At 40.2% G+C, this 20148-nt stretch overlaps 2 protein-coding genes across 5 annotated transcripts in view; one reads left to right on the forward strand and one right to left on the reverse strand.

The window, feature by feature from the left end:
* The window catches only part of KIF20B (kinesin family member 20B), a 38292-nt gene extending 37679 nt beyond the window's left edge, over positions 1–613 (reverse strand). Inside the window, exon 1 of one of the 2 annotated variants that reach the window (XM_061459186.1) lies at positions 483–613. The gene's annotated coding sequence lies outside the window, so the exon portion shown is untranslated. The remainder of the gene's footprint in view (positions 1–482) is intronic. The other variant, XM_061459185.1, reaches the window with a different exon arrangement.
* A 186-nt stretch (positions 614–799) lies between these two features.
* Positions 800–20148, forward strand: part of PANK1 (pantothenate kinase 1) — a 47930-nt gene continuing 28581 nt past the window's right edge. Inside the window, exons 1-3 of one of the 3 annotated variants that reach the window (XM_061459191.1) lie at positions 800–1008; positions 9462–9557; positions 14478–14590. In XM_061459191.1, coding sequence (XP_061315175.1) covers positions 9553–9557; positions 14478–14590 — 118 coding nt within the window. In that variant the 5' untranslated portion in view covers positions 800–1008; positions 9462–9552. Of the gene's footprint in view, positions 1009–5752; positions 5844–9461; positions 9558–10598; positions 10863–14477; positions 14591–20148 lie in introns of those variants that run through there. The other 2 variants (XM_061459190.1, XM_061459189.1) reach the window with 2 other exon arrangements.

Here is a 20148-nt window from a genome sequence, read left to right on the forward strand (position 1 = left end):
ACTGCAAAGTACACACACAGGCTGTGTAGCTCTGTTAAGCAGCACAAGAAAGGATAGAAAAGGCTCCACACAGACTAGCAGCTTGACATCAGATATTACACGAAAACAAAGATTAAAAAAAAAAAATAACATTTTCCCTCTGCAAATATCAACCTTTCAGTTCAAGGCTTTGCACTATTCTCCCGGTTTTATGGGACACTGGCACATTGCCTTGTCAGCACCACGGCCCTGGCCCAAGCATCACCCGCGGCTTTCAAGTCCGGCAGCCGCACCGAGCTTTCAGACTCCTCCCACCCCAAGACTTCCCACCCACCATTCCCAACCGCAGGCGCCAGCCACGATGAGCAGAAGAGGCCTCAGCACCACCCTCCGGACGGGCACCCACACTGCTGCTTCTCAACTTCGCCACCCGCGGGCCGCGACCACTGCCTCCTTTCCTCCTCAGAGGAAAGCCCAGCAGCCCCGCCACCCGCAAGATTTACCTGAGAGCCGAGGCCACGCTGGGCGGGCGTAGCCGCCAGCTCCAGGCACACGAAGGCAGCCCAGCGCTCCACTCTCCCGGACCACTTGCCGTTACCACCGGTACCAGGATACCGGCACGGCCGCGGCTTCTTTTCAAATCCCACCAATGGCAGTGAGCGGCGCCGCGCGGCCTGCTGGGAGTGGGCGTGACTGGGCGAGACTGGGCGAAAGGGCCGGCGGGAAATGTAGTCGCGGGGGGTGGGGTATTAGCCGCAGCGCTACGGCCTGACTGGGGTAGCGGTGCAGTATGTGATGTGTGCTCAGGGTGCGACTGGGCTTTGCTGTGGTGGAGGGCTATGAGGGGGTGCTTACTGGGCTTCAGCTCTGTCCTCACCCAGAGCCACCGGGACCTGGCTCCTCCGCGGCAGCAGGAGCTGGGCTGCCACGGGAAGGCGCCCTAGCCTCGCCGGGCCTACCTTTACCTGCTCTCCTCGCCGCTTGCAGAGTCCGTGCTGTGCCTCCCTCAGGCCTAGCAGAAGGATATATGTAAGTTCAAGCTTGTCGATTTTGTGGGTGATTGCAGGGATGCTGTTTCCACAGGCGTTTTGCAGTTTGTGTATCAAACAGGATAATCACTGTTTGCAAGCGGTAAAAGAGAAAAGGCCAGATGAGCCGCTCCAGCTGCACGTGTCTTTTATCAGAGGAAGGATCAGCAGAACTGGGAAACTCCAGTTTTAAGTTCAGGCTGTGCTTTTTCTTTACGTTGATTTACAATACTGACAGAGTGACAGCTGTGGAAAATGCTTAGTAAGGTGCTTTTGCTTAAAACTATCCCCAGGTGGACAACACCTGGTTTGCAAGATGGGGATTTAATTTCTTAAACAAGGATGAGAGAAATCATTTGGCTTTATTTTCAAAATAGTATCATAATGCTAAACAGATCATCCTTTCTTAGAATGGCAGGGTATGGAAATATACAGGATTTGGTAATGAAAATCATCTTAAGTTTCTCTTTAGGGAATTCAGAGAGGAATTCATTGAACTTTAATAAGGAATGTCTGCCTGCTTTAATTTGAAATTAAAGGAAAAGTAACTTGAACATAGCCAGTAACTACCAAAACCAAATGTTTGGTTTTCATTTGATGAAAAGAATACCAGCCAGTGCAAGCAATCCTATAAAAAGAATAATTCTACACAGATCTTGTATCAGCTGCTTTGATGAGGTTGTTAATTTTAATATCAAATCCCATCATTCTTTAAACAGAGGCTATGTCATATCCAAAAAGATGTGTACTTAATCTCAGTTTGGGTGCAGGCTATGTTGCAAGAGTGGGTCTGTTCTAACAGCAGAATATGATGCAACACTGGATTTGAAATTGTTGCCAAAGAAAACTGACAAGCTCTTGTAGACATGCTTTAAGACTTAGGCTTTTTAAATAAAAAGTATCTCAGTTTCTGACTTGAACAGAACAGTAAATACCAACTGTTAAACTAAGCTAATGCCAAAACAGCTTTCTCATACCAGGAGGGGACTGAGAATGGCTGTCAAGGAAATGGAAAAAATAGCTGCTAGAAGCAAACCTGAAAGTTGTTCTCTTCAACTTGTTGGAGTATTTTACAAGGTATATTCCTAAAAAGGTTGGGATCTATTTCCTGCATAACTTTGTTCTTGCTACATTGGAGCATAATAAAGCTCATGGTACAAACAATATTTTGGTTTTATTTGAATATTAAATTTCTGAAACTGTTTTTATAATATTGCACATGCTGCATAATTTAAACTAGTATCTCATTAAACCAGTATCTCAAAGGACTGCTAGCAGCGTACTGAAAGAGCAAAGAAAAACACAACCTAACATGTGTTCCTAGCTTCACACGAGCCATGATAAAGAAAGCATTAGATTAGCATAAACAATCCAGCCTGCTTTGGAGTGGGAGATGAAACTCTGTCTATGTAAATAACCTTTATGGCTTTCCACCAATATCATCTCCTTAAAGTGGTTTGTGCAAGCACAGCCAGTTGCAACAAAAATATTTCCTGCCAAAACTGTTAACTCCTTCACCCCTGAAATTTGTTTGTTTCTTTTCAAATTCTCTATAACTTGTGGAGCAAGGCTGCCTCTGCCCAAAGCGGAAAAGATATTCTATAAATTACTTGCTAGAACTCTCACCATTACCCTTAGAATCTTATGCTCCTAGTATTTGGGACAGCATTCCAAAGTTGTGGATGATCTACTCACCTGAATGATGAGATGATGCCCTATGAGACAGCATAACTCAGCTAGCTTTTAAATTGCTGTCAGAAGTAGAGACACAGCCAACACTCCTGGGACTTGGCCCAACATCCTTCAGCACATCTGAGCAGCAGCCAAACCAGGAGTAGCTTCAGCTTCTCTGTACTCAACTCACCTTCCCCAGGGAATTAACAAAGTACTTCAGTTTCTCCTCAGCCTTCCTGTTTCTGCTGTGCTTCATGCTCTGACTGTGCTGCTTTCCCATCCTGGTTGCAAAGTTCTGCAGGGTTTGCAGCCAACTGTCAAGAAAACCCCCATTCCTTGTCCCATAGGTGTCCTGAAGGAAAATGGTTTATTGTGTTATCTTCTTGGGAGTCTGCCACATCAGCCCTTTTTCACCCCTATCTTTCAGGGCAATGCTTGTCATTTATCTTGTTGCTTGCAGTCCTGTGGATGCATTTCACACTTCATTTAATTTGAGCATGTATAGTGGTACCCTCACTGTCCCACACCTGTCGGTTGCTTTCATGTGCCATTATTTCTGATGCATAAACAACTGATTTTATGAACTCATGACTTTGTAGGCTGTTCATTTGCTTATTTTTCTTTGGTAATACAGACATGTTTTCCTTTATCATCTGTTTTATGAGCTACTTTTCAGTCTCACATTTCCCAGTTTGTTCAATATTGGTTTTCTGTGGTTGACTTTTGAATCTTTACCTATTTGTTTGTTTTCTGCTTATGCCTCCTAAAACATCTTTTGGTTTTCTCTAAAAGTTGGTATTACATTATCTGAAACAGCAAGACTAGTTTTAAGGTCACGAAGAGAAAAATGGCTTGGGTTTGTCAGTCTAATTTAGCCTGCTTTAGTGTTGCATATGTTCAAGTTTTCCCTTGAACCATGTGCACAGAGGCAGTCCACCTGAAAGCAAACAAATGTTCATGTTGCCATCCTGTGCAAGTTGAATAGCACTGCGTTTCTTGCTTCAAACAGATATGAACACACATCAGATTGATTACAGGAGATGAGGTGGCGTGTCCCTGAGTGTGAGGCTTGCAGTAGTGTCCAAGGTTACTGCCTCAGCCCCACCACAAAGGTCCTTCCAGCCCTGCTCACTACACTGCACTGGGGAAGCCTCCTTGGCTGGGACTGAGACCACAGCTTGCCCTCCACCACCCTGACCCTGGTTGGTTCTCAGGCTAGCCCCCAGCAGAAGACTCCCAGTCTAGCCTAGGGGAACCAAGAGCTTCCGCAGGTGTTCCCTGGCTCCTGAGATTTTGCCCCGGGGCGGGTAACGGCAGCAGGGGTGGAGGATGGCAGCAGGGCTGGGTGATGAAGGGCAGCTTTCCCCAGTAGGCGGGCAGGGGCTTTCTGCTAGCCACAAATGCTGCGGCTGTTTCATGTCTGATTTGGTTAACTGAGTAATTGTGGGATTTCAGCTGGGGTGGGAGGAGATCTTTACTGGAAGGAGCTTGTGGATGGTTGTGAGGTCATCTGGGAGCACAAAATACAGTTTGACAAATGAATCATAGACCCACTGACAGAAAGGTTTGATGAGGAATCGTAGACCCATTGGCTTGAGGAGCACAATGCAGTGTGGGATATGCAGGTAGGAGGCTGGGGAGGAGGGAGGGGATTGCTGATGAGCAAGCTGGAGGCAAGCTGGAGTGTCTGATGCTGGGCCTGGGGCTTAATTCCTGGCCTCTGGTTGCTTCCCAGGACGAGGGCTGGTTGCTTCAAAAAGTAAGGTTATGGTTGTTTAAAAAGTCATTCACTGAGAGAAGAGACAGGGAGCTCACAGCTGGAGATGTGGTTGTGTTAAGAAGGCTTGTTTAGGTATTGCCACATGTGTGCTTCTTGTAGATGGTGTGAGGCCTCCTGGTCGCTTGCCAGTGTTTTGTGTAATGAAAGTGTGCTTCATGTGCCCAGCATACTGTTTTTATTTGAAAATCTGTGCATGGCAAGCATAGTATTACTCATATAATATAGTATTGAGCAGGAGCTATATTGTCTTATGCAGGGAAGATCTGAAATAAATTTACTGACTTGTATTTTGTTCAGTTTGAATAACTCAAGGCTTAGTCTTTGGAGAGAGTACAAATGAGACAAAGTTATTGCTGTTCCGTTTGGATTCTCCTTCAACCTTCTGGTTATTTGTTCTGTCCCTCTTTTAATTATTGAATAATTCTCTGATGAGCTAAAGAGAACATTTCAGCTGTAACCAAACTTTCAATCTTGGAATTAAACTAAAAATTTCCAAAATCAATTACTCTCTGTAATGCAGTAATATAAATAATAACCATTTTGAAAGTGAGATCTAGCATTTTGAAATCAGAACCTTCTACCTCTCATCAACAGGTTTCAAACATACCTATAGACATAATCAGGTGCCTTGAATCATTATGCTTACCAAGTTTTTAGGTTTTCAGATTATTTGAACTTGAACAGCTCTTTAATAAGCATGTGTAACAATGTGTCTTAGTGATAGTATTCTATACTGTCTCTGGTGACTAAAGCATGTAAATGGCTTCGATATTCTGAGGAATTAGTAATGCAGTTAGGGTGGGTTTTTTTCAGTATTAATGTTGTATATTTTTCCACCCACACATATTTAAATCTTTTGTTATTATGAACGGGAAACTTTTCAAGACAGAATCACTAGGGCCTTTCATTACAGCAGCTGTACTCGTGTTTTCCTAATATAGTGGGATTCTTAACCTCAGGGGTTTTTAACCATGATCACAGCATAAATGATGATAAAATATGTTTCTTAAATGTTTCTGTGATACACCCTACTCATTTGAACTGTCAATTTGGAGTAAAACTTTCTTAGACTGTCAAGATTAATAATAATTGAGAAATATTTTGGGTATGTGTGTGTATATATATGATTTTGTGTGTTTTATTCTAAAGGAAATTGAAGCTTTACTAACTGGAGGGAAAAAAAAAAACAATTACTTCTATTTTTCTGCCTTTTCTAGGGTCTTTCTGCAACTCTGGCAATCTGTGCTATAAGACCACTAGTGATGGCTAAGTATTTGGGGTTTTTGTGCTGAAGCATAGACATGAGTCTGCTGATCAGGCTAAACAACACAATATCATGCTAGTCAATGTAACAGCAAAAGTGGCCTCTGTTGGAGAAAATGGTATGAACTGTTTTCAGGTTGTGACAGAAGCATTTGTCTTATAAATGTATCAGCTATCTGTCTGGTTCATAGTCATGTATGAAATAATGTAGTTAGTTATCAGGTGTTTAAGATACGTGGTGTGAATAGTATAACTATTGTTTAAAAATATACAGTCAAAGGATTCTTTTGTGAAAGTATATTTATATGAGAATAGATGATTTCTTTTAAATTGTATGCTGTCTTATTTTTTTAAAACCACTCTGCACAGATGACTTTTACGTACAACTGATTGCCAAATATAGTTTCTGGGGCATTTATGATGTGCCCCAGAAAGTTAACTCCATTATAACCAGACCCGGTACTCTGTGTCACTTTGGTTTGTCATTATGCTAAATCATGTAAACCAGGCATTTTTGATCTACTGATAATCGCGTAATTGGAAACCGTAACAGAAAATCCACAAGCAGGAAGACTGATGGTTGGTATTGACTGGGTGGGTAAAATATTCTTCCCTCCTAGTCGACATTATACTGATGTCTCAGGACATACTGTTAGAAATGGCTCTACAGCTGGAATACTAAATTGAATCCTGTATTTAGATAAGTCAGTATGAGTTTTGTCACTGATTACACATAGCCAGAGTCTTACATCTCAGTTTTCCTGTGGATTTCAAGTCTTTGTATCCTTTGGACATAAAAATGGAGAAGTATTGTTGATACAGAAGGATACATTCAGTCCAGAAGCATTGACTACTTCAGAAAATGTTTTTTTTTTTAATGTTGCTTATATTTCATGAAGGGTGTTGGAAGTATGTATCCAAATTTTGTTTGGTTTCCTAAACCAGTGCTTAATTATGCAAATATTTGCATAATATTTTTTTAGCTCCAACTCTAGGCCTAGACCTGTTGCCACTTTTTGCCATACCTGATGTTAATTATTTTCTTTGCAGAGCATGTTAGCTTGTAACCTCTAGGTTAAGGGCTGGGGGTGTATTCCAGATCTTATCAGTAAAACTTTATTTCTCTCCATGTCTTGCTGATTCCTTTTCCATCATCCACAGAGCTATATAAATACCAAGATGGGTAATCATGATTTAAAGGTAAAATCTCAGGGTAGACTTTCCTAAAATGAAACATGTGTTTCAGATTTATTTCAGTTCCATTTCAGTTCCAGGCTGCTTATGGAAATTCTCCATGGCGTAAGAAATTCAGGCTTTAATTCTTAGGATTACTTTGTTTTGAGAACACCGTTTCTTCTTTTGTAGTGTTACGTAAAATATGGGTTATAAATAGCTGTCTAATGGTCCCAGACCCCTCAGAACAGCTCCAGAAAAATTCACCAAGACATCCTGGTGATCATTGCATTCTCAACTTTTGCTGTGTCATCTTACTAAAAACAAGAATAAGTTGGAACATTAAGTCAGTAAATATCTAGAAAGTCTGAAATAGGAAAACTGGACAAGATACTAAGATCTGTCAAATAGGTATGATATATATAGCTAATAGCTGAAGAAACTGAAAGATTTCCACTAAAGGGGTGTGTGTGTGTGTGTGTATTTGTGTGCACATATATATAGATACACAGACATAAGTTCTGTGTAGAAGCTGGAAGACTGGACAGTTCTGTATGTCAGAAATACAAGGTGCCTGAAAAAGATGTAGTTCAAGAGCAAGAAGCTTGCTGCTCATGTAACATGGGCTGAATCCAAGAAGCAGGATACATTACAGTGCAGCCATTACAATAATTCAGTGTAGTATTACTCATCCTTCTGGCTCTGACACCCAAGACTGATCTTTTGTTCTTGGCAAGTGTCAACTGTCTGCCTTGACCTCAGAAACTAGTGCTGTTCCCTGACATTATGTACCCTTCCTTGGAATGTCATCATGGCTTTGGACACTTGGAGCTTCTTGAACTCATGTGAGGATGTGATTGAAGTGGGACAGTCATACCACTGACCTTCAGATTTTTTTACCTTACGCTTCCTGTAGAGCTAGTGGCGAGAAATGCTTAGAATAGTTTCAGGTCTAAGTTAAATTTTTGTTCTGGAAGGGCAGTTATGCTACATGGTACAGGTAAGCAACAGAACTGTAACTGAACTACCCTCTGGAAGAAGTCAGGAATGAAGCCTTAGCTGTCTTCACTAGCCTATTATTCATTTATCAAAATGAATGTCTAATATTGGGTAACACAGTTATCCTACAGAATGATAAAAGAGCAAGGAATTAACATCTTTCTTTTTCTAAGCTTGTATTTTATTAGTATTTCAGTCTTGGCATTGACCAACCTATAGCAAACACAGAAGGCAGAGAGCTTAATACACACTAGACATCTGCCCTGCACAGAATGAAGTCATACTCCTGAAAAGAAGAGCCTATACTTCTGCCATGTAGTCAGACTACCTTGCTCTTTGCAGTCCTTGAAGAGAAACACAGTCTTCTTCCTTGAAAGTGGAGCAACAGATGGAAGATGATGAAAACTCATAAAGTCTCAGTTGCTTCTAAAGAGTGGATTAATGAGCAGCTAATTTTTTAATCACATTTTATACCAGTAGTTTCAGCCAAATCAGCAAGTAGACCTATTTGGTCAAACAGATGCTGGAATAGCGGAAGAACAGGCAGAAATGCTGGTGGGACAGAAGGGCAGGGCTGCTTCTCTTCTGTTAGGCAGTCTTAGATTGTCTAAATTGCTTGTGAAGTTGCACCTTTGGCAATTCTTCAGCAAGGAGTTAAACTGCAGGCAGCTGAATGGACTGCAGCCTTTGGGCATATTCAGACTTGCAGAGTTAAGAGTATTTCCAAACATAGTTCCACATACAGTTCTCAATTTTATGCTGCTTTGCCTGATGTCACACCATGCTGCAGCCAAGGAAAAGCAGCTTTTGAAACAGGCCAGGCTTCCTTAATGAAAGTTTGCTCACAGTTGATATCCGAAGAAATAGAAAGGTTTCCACTGAAGTTACTAAGCACCGTCTGATCTGACCTTCTGTAGTCAAAATAAACCCTACTGTGCAAAAACTGAGATGTAAACAGCAAAATTCCATTGTTTGTAATTCAGTTTTGTGCATCTGAATTTCCCTTTGCTATTTCAGCAGATAATAGGTTCTAACTGCAGTTCCAGTCAGGTGCTTTTGTGTGGTGCTGCCAGGTACTGTCATACTACTACACTTCATCGTAAATGTGGGTGCTCTAAAAAATACACACACATTTATAAAGCACCATAAGATCTCTGGGTGAATGGCATAATAAAAAGAAGATAATTATTCCAGCAGTTAATCCAGCTATTCTAAATAAAGCAGATTTTGGCATTGTGAAAAGAACTAAAATGTGCAACACTTTAAGGGTAAGGAAGGAATCCTTTTATTTTAAGGAGAATGTTAATAAAAGTTAAAATGAGTCATTCTCTAACTCATTTCTGAGTGACTCATGCTGTTGGCAAATTAATTATCCAAGATAAATGACTCAGAAGTAGATGCTATAGTTTTATTATTGTTTTAATCAGATGGCTATTCTGTTACACATAAACATGAGGCTTGATTTTATGTATAACAAATGTTGCTATACCCTGCAAATTACTCCAGAGTTCTTCTTGAGGGTGTGTTACACATGTCAGTTTTTTTATCTGACTCTTTTGTTCCAGTTTTAGGTGGATAATGTAGCTAGGTACTGGGCATCTAAAGCAGCCGTGGTCACCAGGAATCTCTGCAGTGAACTTAGACAAGGAAAATTTAATGTGGTATGTATTTCTTCCCATCCAGGAACTGTGATTTATTAAAGCCTCATCACATGAACATCGTATGAATAAACTTTCCATCTCAGAATTCTTAGTAAATTGTTTGATGTATATTGTTGAGAACATTGATAGGGGGATGATATGAAGATCTGTGCCGTCTTTACTTGGGGTGGATATAGTATTGTTGGCTTCAACGCTCTCTGTTGTGTTTCTGTTTCTCTCCCTGCCCTCCCTCCTCCTCCTTGGCTGCAGTTTGCAAGGTAGTATCATAATGTAGGGTTGATCTAATGAAACCACAACTAGTGCCAATGCCTGCCTATGATGGGAAGAGAACCCAGACCACAAACTTGGGATTTCTAGCCTCTTACCGGGCAAGTTTGTTGCTCATCTTCCCCTTTCCCCTCCAGTTTGCCCTGTTGCTTCCTCTGTATCATTAACTCACGTCAAAGTTCACTGTCACTGGTTGCTGGGGATGTAGTTCATTTGGCTGTACATGCACTCTTCCCTGAGGAAGTCAGATATTACCTCCATGTTGAACATTCATCATGCAATGAAAATATGGAACACAATTTTATTGTAACAGTTCTGAATGATTTTCAGTTGAAGTAAGAAAGAGGAACGTCTGGCACATTTTAGTGAGATGTTCATGTTTCTTAAATATGATTCTTAAATTGGGAGTTGAAGTAACATTAGAAATTACTAATTCTTCATTGTACATACCTCAACATCCTTATCCTTAAAAAGTAGGCTACTTACTAGTATAGCTGAAATTAATCCCAGTACTGTGACAGGAGAATGTCTTAAGAAAACTGCATTGAGTAGTAGTTTCTATTCTCTTTATTTTGTTCAGCTGTAAATATAGTAGACAACAGATGAAACTACTATTGACATAGAGAATAACACTGTCATGGTTTAAGCCACAATTATGTCAGACAAGGTCTTCAAACAGCGTGTTTTGAGGTCAATAACCTGTGTACCTAGAACCTTGATCACGGTGGTAACAGCCAAATGACACAACTTATGTGGATGTACCTACCTGCAAAGATAAATAGCTTTTCACTGAATTTTACAAGCAGAACAGCAAAATGACAGTGAAATGAAAATGTATGTATCTAAGAGGCTCAAGGAGCTTCAGCAAAGGAAGCTAATACTGATGAGTTAATTTGCTGAAACTGCAGGCAGGGGTTTGTTTGTGTGTTTGTTTTTTAAACCTAAATGGATCCTGATTATAATAAGCAGCATGAAGGAGGAGTCTTTCCAGGGCCCTGACACATCAGATGGAAGACAGCATATTCTATCTGGTGAAATGTAAGTTTGACTGCTAATTGCTAGACTAATAGCTGATTTTGTTGAGAATAGAACTTCTGGGGATCTGAAGCTGTTCTTGGGTCTGTCACTGGTTGAGAAAAACAGGAATTCTTTTTAAGAAAATCAAGATATTCTGATTTTTTTCTAACAGAAATCTCAGATTTCCATTTCAGCACTCACCCTGCCTAGACAAATGAGTTAAAAATCTGAAAATGACTGGAATACTGCAACTAAATTTTCCAGTTGAGGGGCATGGGTATTGTAATTACCATTTTGGGTCAAACTGATCCAAATACAGATTTCATTTTGGAGGTGAGACCTGTCTGCAAGTCCTTTCTCAGCTGGCTCATTACTTTTTGGTTGTTTTTGTTTCTTTAGATGGGAGGTGAGAAGAGCAGTGAGTCACAGTTTGCAAAATGTCTGAAGATCTGTGGCTACAGAGAAGTGCAAAGTATTTGAATTCAGAACTATGTTATGTCTTCTTCCTTTTTCCTTATGCCACTCTGTGCTGTGACTGAAATCAGTCTGCTTGTAATCAAACTTAAACTTCGTTGGTGAATAGGGGAGAAGTAGTGGTTTGGGTTCTTTTTGTTTGCTTTTTTTTTTTTTTAATCACAGGCTTTCTAGTTCACTGAAACTGGGGTTCCAGCCTGATTTCTCTCTGCAGGGAAGGGATCTTTATTTTTTAGTGTTTTCATTGATTGTGCAGTCTTTATTAATGCAATGGAAACAGTCATGGTGTGTCGATCCAGTGCTGTTTGCCTCAGAATGTGGGAATTAATCTGCTCTAAAAATGATCTGGTTTATGTACGTATTGTTTATATGTTCTGGGAGGTTCTTAAGGTATGGAAACTGGCAATAGTAAGGAGGTCATAAATCAGACAACTTTTCTTGGGTTAGGATTTTAGGTCAGACATATCAATTTCAGTTTATACTAGGTTACAGTTGTGCCTGTGAATGGAGACTAGATCATGTCGGGATTCTTCTATGTGCATGCCTCATAACTACTGTGGCAGTGTTTTCCTCGTATCTGCAGATGATGGAGTAGCGGTACCTCCGTTTCTGGCTTGTGTGCTTTTCCTTTTTAATTCTCCTTTCTTCTAAGAGGAAGTGGAATGAAGATAAGATACATGTCTCCTTTGATATTTTAAGTAAATTTCATAAATGGAGGAAAAGCAAATAAATTGGTTCTTGCTACATCTAGAGCAGTCAGGCAAAAAGTATGAGAAGTCCATGTCTTAGCCGTATCAGTTCTTTTTTCAGTGGATAAACAGAAGTTTTGTAAACAAAAAAGGTATCTGTTTTACAGGAGATGCACAATGCTTTTGGTTTCTCTTCCCATATGTGAAATTACTGGCACTAAAAGTAACTGTAGCTCCTTTATCTAACTTCCTTGTCAAAATCAAGGACAAATACAACAAATCAGGTTAGCACTGTTCATGAGACCAAGGAATCTGATTTGCCATACTGGGTTCAAAACAACAATAAATGTGGATAGTTAGGACTTTATACGTGAGTGTCAAAATAATGTTTTGATCCCAAGGTGTCCAGTCATATGTTACAAAATAATACAAAATTTTGTGCTCCGTGGTACTTGGCATATGTTTTTAAGATCCTTCCAGGTTAATCATTGATTCAAGGAACTTGTTTTGTGACCCAGGTGGTCTCTTTGCATCTTAAATTCCCATTAGACCAACTGTGGGTTTGTATTATTTATGTTTTATTACAAAAAACGAGTATTTTGGTGACACTAAGATTCCTGCACTGAAATGCAAGTTGCTTTCTGTGCAGGAGAGACGCTGGAACTTACTTCCTATTGGTTTTCTTTTGGTTCGGGGTTTTTTCTTCAATGTCTGTAATGAGAAAACAGAAGTCTATGATTTTAGTTCTGTTTTTCTTTTGGTTTGTGTGTACATAGTTTGTATTGACCTTGTGAATATCTGAAATCTCTAAACTGGCCTCTTGAATGAAACTAAATGCATTGCAAAGAACAGACTATTCACTGTAGTATTTACTCTGAAAGGTCACTAGTCCCAGAAATATCAGAGAATGTAACTATGGCAAACCAACCCAATGTTAGTATAATGTTTGGTTGTTTCCCTTCTTTGTTACTAGGTAGTTGGAGCCTTTAGGAACAAATTTGTCATTTATAGCACAGCCCCTTCCCACACAAGACTCTCATTCTTTGCAAACATGGATAAAAAGATATTTTTAAAAATAAGATTAGCATTTGAGTTTTATTGTCTGTGGTTTCAGCTTAGTCTCACAAGGACGTATTAAATATTCTTCTCAGCATCAAAAACCTAAACAAATCTTTGGCTTATCTATCTGAAAGCAAAGTCATATTGTTCAAGTTCTAAAATTTTAAGTCCAGATTAGTTGTGGTGGTTAGACTTAACCCTATGCTTAAATGCTCATTCAGACATACATTCCCCTGCTACTGAAGGTGGTCGAGGAGAAATACCAAAGGTGTGGTCTGTTTCTGTTTTACACTGATTCCCATCTGTGGACTAGTTTGGAAGAAGGAACATAGAAGTTCTGTGTCCTCTCTACCCTCTGACGGACACTGTGGTTTTTTCTGCATTAGAAGAGTAAGTCAGGTTTGTCTGCTTTGGAGGTATATGTGTTTAGCTAAAACAGTTCAGACAGAAGCCTTTTTTATCCCTTCCCCATACAAATGTAGAAAGTCTGACCTGGTTTGTAATCATTAATATCCATGAGGATTTCATGTCAGCATGTAAAATCTGGGAATACAGACCAAGGCAAGTGAAAAATCACCATACAGCTGAGTATCGATAGGAGAACCTGTTTCTCCTCTTCAGATGTAGCAGTGATGAATGATGAAGAGATTATTTTGTAATTGTCAGCCTTTCTGTCATTGTCTTTCAAAGTACTGGTTCTGAAACTGTTACTTCCCTCCTGTTTGAGATTATGTAAGACCGCATAAAAATGCCAAGTTGAAAAAAGTAAAGACAGCCAAGCAAAGACAGTATGTAAACATACATGAGGGTAATTGTCTATGGGGAGCAGTCAGTAGCAAAGGCCTTTGTTTTCTCTACCAAATACTCTGCCACTTGTTGCAATTATTTTTTTTTTTATGATGATGAACAGTATTTCTCAATCATCTGTGGGTTGTGAACTTTCATGTTTTCCAATTACCTTTTGTATATTTAAGTTTGATAAAGATAAGCAGCAATACACTGAGCCATAGTTAGGTACAAGATAGAGTGGATAGGGTCAAAGGAAACTGTAATTGAAAAATCAGGTTTTTTACATACCTGATAATTTAAATCCATTACCTGGCCTTTTCTTTTTCACAAAATCACTTCAGAATAGAAACTGGCGTGAAAAAAAAGATGATTCACCTCCAACACCTACTTTATCTTCATAGACTAGATTTAAAACTGAACTGAAGGCACTGAAGGTTTTTGTCCCCTATAAAAGAAGGGCACCAACAGCTCTGCCAGGGTTCAGTTAAAGTTGTAGAGAGTAAATGCACCTGCAGTTTTTTTGTAGTTGTCTAGTTGGACACAGAGAAACAAAAGTACTGGCAGGGAAAGATTTAGAAGGAAAATATTTTCACTGTTTTGTGACTGCTGTGTGTTTTTTTTTCAGTTGGGATGAAAGACAGCAACCGCAGTCTCTAACCTCATCTCAGAACTGCCCAAGGATAGCTACAGAAACCACTTGGGCCACTGCAAAATCTGCCCACAGGGATTGGCAGGCTGGTAAGACCAGACTACACCTATGTCTTCTTCTGACTGTTATTCTCTAGTCCCGGCTATTGTGTATATAGACAAGTCATGTCCTAGTCCAGACAACTTTATCCAGATAGCATTCTTACTGCCTTGCCTGGACACTCCTCTTGACCCTTGCACCAGGAGATCTATCTATGCCCCATTTGTCAACAATGAAGTGAAAGAAAGTTCCTCTTGAGGGCCATTCAGACTGCCAAAGCTAAGTTCCTACTTAGGCAGAGTGTCTTATCTTTTACTCCCTTGATTAAAGTGAAGGGGAGGTAGCCTCAACTCTTTGCAGGGGAGCAGGACTTTCCTTCATTAAATCTACAGGTTTTGTTTAAGTGTCACAGAAAGCGTAACTGCACCAGGAGGTGGGTGGGGAGGGAAGGAACTGATGGTCTCAATATAATCTTTCTTGGCTTCCATCTGGTAAAGATTTAGGTATATGACTATATTTATGCCCTTCATTTTCTCTGTCATCTGCAGTCAGGCCCCCTCTCTCAGAAGTGTTAGTGTTCAGGGAAAGCAGAATTCTCGTGCTAGCTGGCTGTTGTCATAGCAAGGCTGAATTTTCCTGTGATCACACTGACAATACTAGAGCCCTTTGGGTCCTTTTTTAAATACTCTGTCATTGCATTTTCCAGATAAGAATTTTACACAGTTTTAGAGCTGTTTTGTCCCATTTGATTTATACATCTATAATTTGTTATTATATACTTATGTTTGACTGTTGGTCTTCTAGCCCTGCAGTTTAAAGTAAGGGGAAAAGAGCATTGAAGTATATTTTAAACATGTGTCTACCAAAGAGACCTGCAGAGACCAAAAAAGTGTGGGTTTTTTCCCATTCTGAAAAGAAATTGGGAAGAAATACTGGACTTCTGGAGTTGGCACTTTTTTAATATGTGTAAAATGTGAATATACCTAAACCAAATCAACAGGATATTAATTTTTTTGCAAGGAATGTTCTTAATATTTTTATATTAGTATATTAAGCCATACAGTATTTGCTTTATTTTTAAAGGGAAAAATTTGAATAAGATCTAGTGTGATTGTCCTGTAATATAGAAACAGGATAACCGTAGAAGTAACCTGAATGGAAATAAAAACAGGAACGGCTGAGTGCCAGCAACCCCTTGAACATAAGTCTGCAGGCAGCTGTGCCAGAAGTCTGTTTCATTACACTTTTGCACTGCGTAATACAGTTTATGTAATTTGAGATGTGTAGATGCTCCTCATTACCACTTCTCTCCAAAATGTGACCAAAGCTTTGTAGCTGCCTGGCTTTGAATTAGAGTAACACCACTGGTGCTCTGTAATAATCTGTTTGGTTCTCGGGTGATGTATATACATGTGGACTGCACCTGTTTGATGGCTTTTTTTTAGCTTGTTCTCAGACCAGGAATATGTGAGCCCCACAGAATGAGGGAGGAAGAGCTAATCCTTGAAATTCTTTACTATAAGGGTGGTGAGGCACTGGAATGGGTTGCCCACGGAAGTTGCGAGTGCTCCATCCCTGGCAGTGTTCAAGGCCAGGTTGGACAGAGCCTTGGGTGACATGGTTTAGTGTGAGGTGTCCCTGCCCATGGCAGGAGGGTTGGAACTAGATGATCTTAAGGTCCTTTCCAACCCTAAATATTATATGTTCTATGATTCTATGATATATTCCAAAAAGTTTCAGGCCAGGGTGCCTGATAACATATCTGAAAGGGTGGGGTGTTTTGTTTTGGGTTGGTTTTGTTTTGTTTTCCAGTGCCATTGGTTTTGAAACAGTAAGGGCTGGAGCACAGCACTTTTGATCCCGTGGCATAGTATCTTAATCACAAGGTAATTGTTAGTTTGTTGAAGCTGACTCATAGAAAATTGCAGCCTGGCTCTCCGTGTTTTCTAAAGAAATAAATAGAGGTAATAGAAAGCTTGATGTCTGAAGTGTAGGCAGGTATCGAATAGTCCATGAAGTGTTTGCCATGCAAATGTGCAATGTGCAGTGAGTCAGTACAGCAGACTTGTTCACTGTTCTGAGTCCATACATGTCCTGGATTCTTCAATATGCTATGTGTTTGTAGTCCTTTTCCCAGCAGATTTCTGTTTTACAGTGTTTTACAGTGAAGTATATCCTGTTCAGAAAGGAAGACAGAAATACTGAGTAAATTAATATTGAAAGAACGGGAAGCATCCTTGATTTTGTCAGTACTGCATCTCTACCTGGATTGTTGTCTTGCAAGCTAAGACTGAAACCTGAACTGACTCACAAAGTTTGTTTAGGAATTTAGAGTAAAAGGAAGAGGAAAAGTTGAGTTTGGTTGCACCAAAGTGTTAGAAACTGAACCTTTAATATATGCCATTACTTCACTGATTTATGTTCTACCTAGTCTTGATTTGCAACAACTTAAATATATATAAAATAAATTAATATAAAGGGATGTAGAGCAGGCAGTACCATACTGGGTGTGTATGCATGTGGTGTGAAGGCAAGAGAGTACAACACCCATTAAAAATAGTACCTGCTTTCAGCCAGTTGTGCTGTGATGCATTGTCTCATAAATAGTATGGATTAAAAAAAAACAGCAGACAGAAGGTCTTGAGCCTGCTGCTCAACTGTGAGAGTAGCAGGGCTGTTTATTTCTACTTTTTGTCCTGTTTTAAGGAGGTGACATTATCACTTCTGTCATACTTAATCTGCATCATGTTTTTTAAGACAATCCATATTTTGAAATACTGAGTATAATGCAAGACCATCAGGTCACCAGTTTAGCCCCTGTGCTGGGTATTAGAAGAGCACAGGCTGTCTGCATCACTGTATCAGGCAATGAGTTTGTGAAATCTGGTGCTACCAGATTTCCACCTGTGGCTCATAGATTTTCTACCTGTGGTTCACAGCTGATGCAGAACAGGATAAATGGTTCATCTGCTCCCAGTTTCAACTTGATTAATGCAAAAGGCTCAGGTCTTTTTCCCTGAATGCCAGATGATTGCACTGTAGTTTGCTGGTGCCCAAGATAAGCCAGGCTGTATGCACTGGAGGACATGAGATTTCTTCATTTTAAACACAGGTGATCACATACTACATCACACATACTCTAATTTTATTCCCTTTGTCTAAGTTTACATTGTAGAAGAGCTGGAGAATTACGAAATCAAAACTAAAGAGGGTCTGTAAAACTTTTTGAAAAGCTCATTCCAAAATTAATCAAGTGTAAACAAAAATAATATGAAAAAGGTGGTATTTTGCAGTGCAGAAATCAGCTCATGTGAGACTCACCAGTACAAAAGTCTGAAATGGGTTTGATAAAGCAGCGTATTAGCTTGAAACTAAACCTTTAAACTCTTGAAGTTTGGAAAGCGTTTTCATCCATTTCTGCTGGACAGCTTACAAAATCAGGGAAAATTGCACACGTAGAATTGAATCTGTCCCTCTACATAAACCCCGTCAATTCACTTGGACAGTCTTTAACATTTCTCCATTCTTATATTTTCTCCAGCATTATTTGAGATGACATTTTTTGTTGTTACATGCTATTGGTCTACACTGCCCCTGACTTGTCAGTGATTTGAATCGTATCCCAACAGTATTTTCCTGACCTACTTCTTCTATTCAGCAGAGTCTAATCCACTTCTACCCTTGGCATAGTTGTGCAGTATTTACAGTGAAATATTAGGGAAATATTTAATTAGAAATAAAATATTGGAAAGAACTTCAGAAAGGTGTTCAGGCCATGGCTTGTTCTTGCTCTAAGTCAGAATCAGCTCTACTGTTCCTCACAGATACTTACCTTTTCCTAAAAGCTTGCAGCAATGGACAACTGAGTCTGACAGTGCAGCCTGATACTTGTCTAACTTCATCCTAGGAAATGTCCACCTCAAATCTAAAGTGAATTTCCCTTACTGCAGTTATTGATTATAGATCCTTTCTGGTTTCTCAGCAACTGTGATATATTTCCTTTGCTGTTACCTGTTCCAGAATTTAATATCCCTTCAAGTGCTTAATTTTCTAGACTAAAACTTGATGTTTTCATTTAATACTGTGTTAGTTATTACAGAAGTTTAGTGCCTAAAATTGAGCACAATACTTGAAACAACAGCATTCCATTGGAGAGTCAGTGGAAGGATGGCTATCTTACCACAAAGTAATGTAAGCATGCAGTTAAAGGTGGTCTTGTTTTTGTTGGAGTCAGGTAAAAAGTTGCCACCCTTAAGCTGAGATACCGTAACTGCCCATGTGTCTGCTCCCTGTTAACACTGCAATTGCAGAGAAAAACGAGTTCATAGGACTGATCCTGTTCTACACTGGACTGGTTGGGTGTACAGTCAGTTTCTGTGTCAGGGATGGAGCGAGGGACAACCATTGCCACCTGGGGACAGTAGCAGTAAGGATTCCTCATGCCAGGAGAGGTATGAATTAACAAGGGAATTTCATAAAGCAGCCAGCTGCATAGAACTACCAACAAGTGTTGTGAAGGTCCCTCCAAATCCATGCAGCAGCCTTCTGGTTTTTAGGTTAAACATAATTCAGTAAGTTAGGGGGTCTTGAAAAATTTCAATTTTGGAAGCACTACAGTTCTAGCAGTAAATGTATGTAGCCTGCTTTCCTTCCTGCCCTCTTCAGGGCAGTTGCTTTTGGGCTGGTAATTACAGCAATTGTTTATTCTTCAGGATATGAGGAAAACAGCAAGTGTTTTGATCACCTTTGGAACATTGGTAGCTGTTTTTTAGGAAGAAAATTTTACTTGTTCGTTGTTCTCAAACACTTTCTTCATTTCCGCAACTTTGTGTACATTTTTTCCTGTGGCTTGCTCTTAGAAATCTTAACATAATGTTTTGGTCCAGCCAAAAAGGGGAGAATGTCATGTTACATCTCATGGAGCAGTTTCTTAACACAGTATCCCTTTCTGGAGGCAGTTAGTAGCTCTTCATTCTCTGTAGGTGTTTCACAGTGGAGGGCCTGTGTCCTGTACTAATTTTAGGTGTAGGGAGGGGCCATTATGTGACCTGGTTTTGCTTTAAGGACAATTGTCTGTAAGTGGCAGTATGTCTATAGGAATAACCTTCATGTGCAGGGCAAAATTCCGTTAGTGTTTCAGCTACACACATGACACACACTGCAGCACGCTTCACATTGTTTTATGTCCACTTGATATTTAATACATTTCATTCAGAAGATGTGTTTTTACACTTGGAGGTCTCAGTGGTCGGGGAGTAAATCACAGTCACAGGATTGCCAGTGTTGGGCAGGGAAAGCGAAGACACTAAAATAGCATGAGGTCAAACACCCTCAAGGTCACACTAGTCCCTCTACGCTGTGCAGGAAACACGTGATGATGTAGACAAACGTGAACGCTGATGCCCGAGTAGGTGTGTGAGAGGTATAGGGCACACCTGGGGTCACAGGCCCCCGAGACGTAGATACCCGAGTCACCTGAGAGACCCTGTGGACACCTTGAACCGAAAATGACAGTGTGCCGCACCGAGCCGGGCCGCGGGAGAGAAAGCGCACTGCAACCGTACCGCTGCCTCTGCCGGCCCGTATCGTGCGAGCGGGAACCACCCCG

Source organism: Pezoporus flaviventris, unplaced genomic scaffold (assembly GCF_033815535.1).
Source record: "Pezoporus flaviventris isolate CSIRO_AGI_PZ_B2104156 unplaced genomic scaffold, CSIRO_AGI_Pfla_v1 ptg000029l, whole genome shotgun sequence".
NCBI lineage: Eukaryota > Metazoa > Chordata > Aves > Psittaciformes > Psittacidae > Pezoporus > Pezoporus flaviventris.